At 34.9% G+C, this 2,446-nt stretch overlaps 1 protein-coding gene across 1 annotated transcript; it reads right to left on the bottom strand.

Annotated features, from left to right (window-relative positions):
* Positions 1-902: 902 nt before the first annotated feature.
* Positions 903-1,935, bottom strand: LOC131359990 (fatty acid-binding protein, brain-like). The gene is made up of 4 exons (XM_058400127.1): positions 1,804-1,935; positions 1,515-1,675; positions 1,230-1,331; positions 903-1,144 (listed from the first exon to the last, which is right to left on the bottom strand). The coding sequence occupies exons 1-4, from the start codon at positions 1,871-1,873 to the stop codon at positions 1,094-1,096; spliced, it is 384 nt and encodes a 127-aa protein (XP_058256110.1). The 5' UTR covers positions 1,874-1,935; the 3' UTR covers positions 903-1,093.
* Positions 1,936-2,446: the final 511 nt, after the last annotated feature.

Raw genomic sequence — 2,446 nt, forward strand, 5'->3', positions numbered from 1 at the left:
TATTGCAGGTGTTTTTAGAGAAGATGGAACAAGGCCAGTACTGAATAATGTGAGTTATATATGCAGGCAGGCAGCCTTTCACCAGGTGAGTTGGTAAAAATGGAAAATTTTAGATTTCAGATTCAGTGGAAAGCTTAAAGTAAGAGACAGGCACACTGTGGAGGAGGAGTGGGATCATTTTTGAAGCCTACAGTATATGAGTTTGTGTCATTGTAAAATAATGAGGTGACATCATGAGTAGTTTTGAACACAGTTTCTGTTATTGGGCTAATGAAGTAAGGTTTTAACAAGACAAGAAGGGTGCATTGTTTAAGTGTGTCTGTTAAGCATGAATAGTCGTTGTGTAGCTAATGAATTAACAGTAACATCTTTAGTATTGCGAGTCTTATCAGAAACAGACGGAGTCTGCATAGCAGCATCTGTTGGAACTCCTCTAAAGGTAAAGATAGATTCAAGGTCAGAGTAGTGTTAGTTTCATGGGACACCTGCAGCTGAAGTCTGGGACAATCTGTGCACACTGATAAAGGTTTGGAGAAAATCAAGTTCACCCCAGGTCAATTTTTCTTCACTAGAACTAAAGGGCCCAAACATTCTCCAGCATGACAATGCTTCACTTTTGGGCTGAAATGCTGACTGCACCCCAGACCTGACATTAGTGCTTGATCTCGGGAATGCTGTTGTATCTTGAATAGGCAGAAATACCAATAGCCATACTCCTAAATCAAGTGGAATCGTAGTAGATTATGAAGTTATATTTTCTATTACTTTTGTCTGGTATATTTGATTCTTTAAATCTCAGATGACCTTTTTCTAAACACAATTATAATAATAGATCTAGAGGTTTATGTTTGAGTCCATATAACAATATCAGAACCATTTAAATAAACCACCCATGGTGGTGGTAAAAATAATTTATTTTATATTCATATTTGTACAGTGCTTTTAACAACAGACATTGTCACACAGAAGCTTTATGGCAATATATAAATTCAGTTTATAAATGATTCAGTTTTACATTTTAAAAGTATCAGCATTACAATCCAGGTTTACTTCAAAGTTCTGTGTGTAACATCGTCTCATCACTGATCAACAATTAAACCTTCTCATAGATGCGCTGTGCTTCAACATCACCAAATTTCAGTGTCTGTAAAATACAATAAAAAAATATATTACCACATGCTTTTGTGTAAAAGTCTCTAACTTAACAAGTGCCAATTAAATCCACTCACCATAATCATGTTATTCCCTTTAACCTCACGGATAATCGTGCTTTCATTTCTACCCCATTTCCGCACTTGTACCAGTTGATTTCCATTAAGGTTTATGGTACTCTGGAGAAAAAATAATGCATGCTTATGTAGATGAACAAACAAACAGATTAAAATTTACATGCTAAGACTATACTCTCATACTGTGAGAAACTTCAGCAGAGTTTGTGAAAAGAATAATGTGCATAAATTGCAACGTGCATAATCTGTAACAGAATAATTTGGAAAGGTTTTCTAGGCTCTTACGAAGCATTGTCTGCCCTGTAGGGTACCATCATAGAACACTTTATCCAATATGAAATTCATATCTCTGGCATGGTGGCTGTTCATTATTTTCCAGACCACATAGTCCCCCTCTTTGGAAACGGTCTCAGTGAGTTTAACATCATTGCTCACTTCATCTATACCTGTGAAAGTATACCACAAAAAAGCCTACCAATGTCATGAATTCCAAGAGTTTTTGATATTTAAAAAATGCCAAAACATTTACATTAAGACACTTAAAAAATGTCATTGCAGTATTATAAAATATTACCGATTGCTTTCAAGTACTCATCAAGGTTCACTTTTTTGATGATTTTCCATGTTCCAATGAAGGCGTCCATGTTTCCAGTGTCAGTATCAGGCCTCTGTTTACTTGGAAATCACAAAAATGATGCTCTTCCACAAGCTGATCTAATTTCTGAAGAGCTGTCTGAGATTATTTATACAAGCTCTTCTGGGTGGAGACAGCAATGTTCTGGAGTTTGCAAATGTCTGATTTGTTTAGAGCTAATTTGCTTGTGATTAAAATGGATATAAGAAAATAGGAAAAAGAAACCTGTGAAGCTGGTTAGGTCCATAGGGCTCACTAAATGTTTTGATGAGTTTGCTGAGTCAGCTGTTCAGAACACAACATCTTTTTCTATTTTTTTGTCATGTTGCAATGTCAAATTGAGGTTTATTAGACTGGGTCTGGTTTAAAAATATAAAATTATAAACAAAACTATTTCTATCTATCTATCTATGTATTATTTTTACGCACTCTTTTCCTGCTCTACTAACTAGAAATAGGGTACTTTTTTTTTTAGAGAGCACTAAAAACATTTTGTTTAAGCTGTCAATGTATTATATGTCAAGATGTCTCCAAGATAAATGTCTCCTTGACATTTTGAAGCTTATTATGTTTTTAATTCAAC

The sequence above is a fragment of the Hemibagrus wyckioides genome, linkage group LG01 (genome assembly GCF_019097595.1).
Source record: "Hemibagrus wyckioides isolate EC202008001 linkage group LG01, SWU_Hwy_1.0, whole genome shotgun sequence".
In the NCBI taxonomy this organism is placed as follows: Eukaryota; Metazoa; Chordata; class Actinopteri; order Siluriformes; family Bagridae; genus Hemibagrus; species Hemibagrus wyckioides.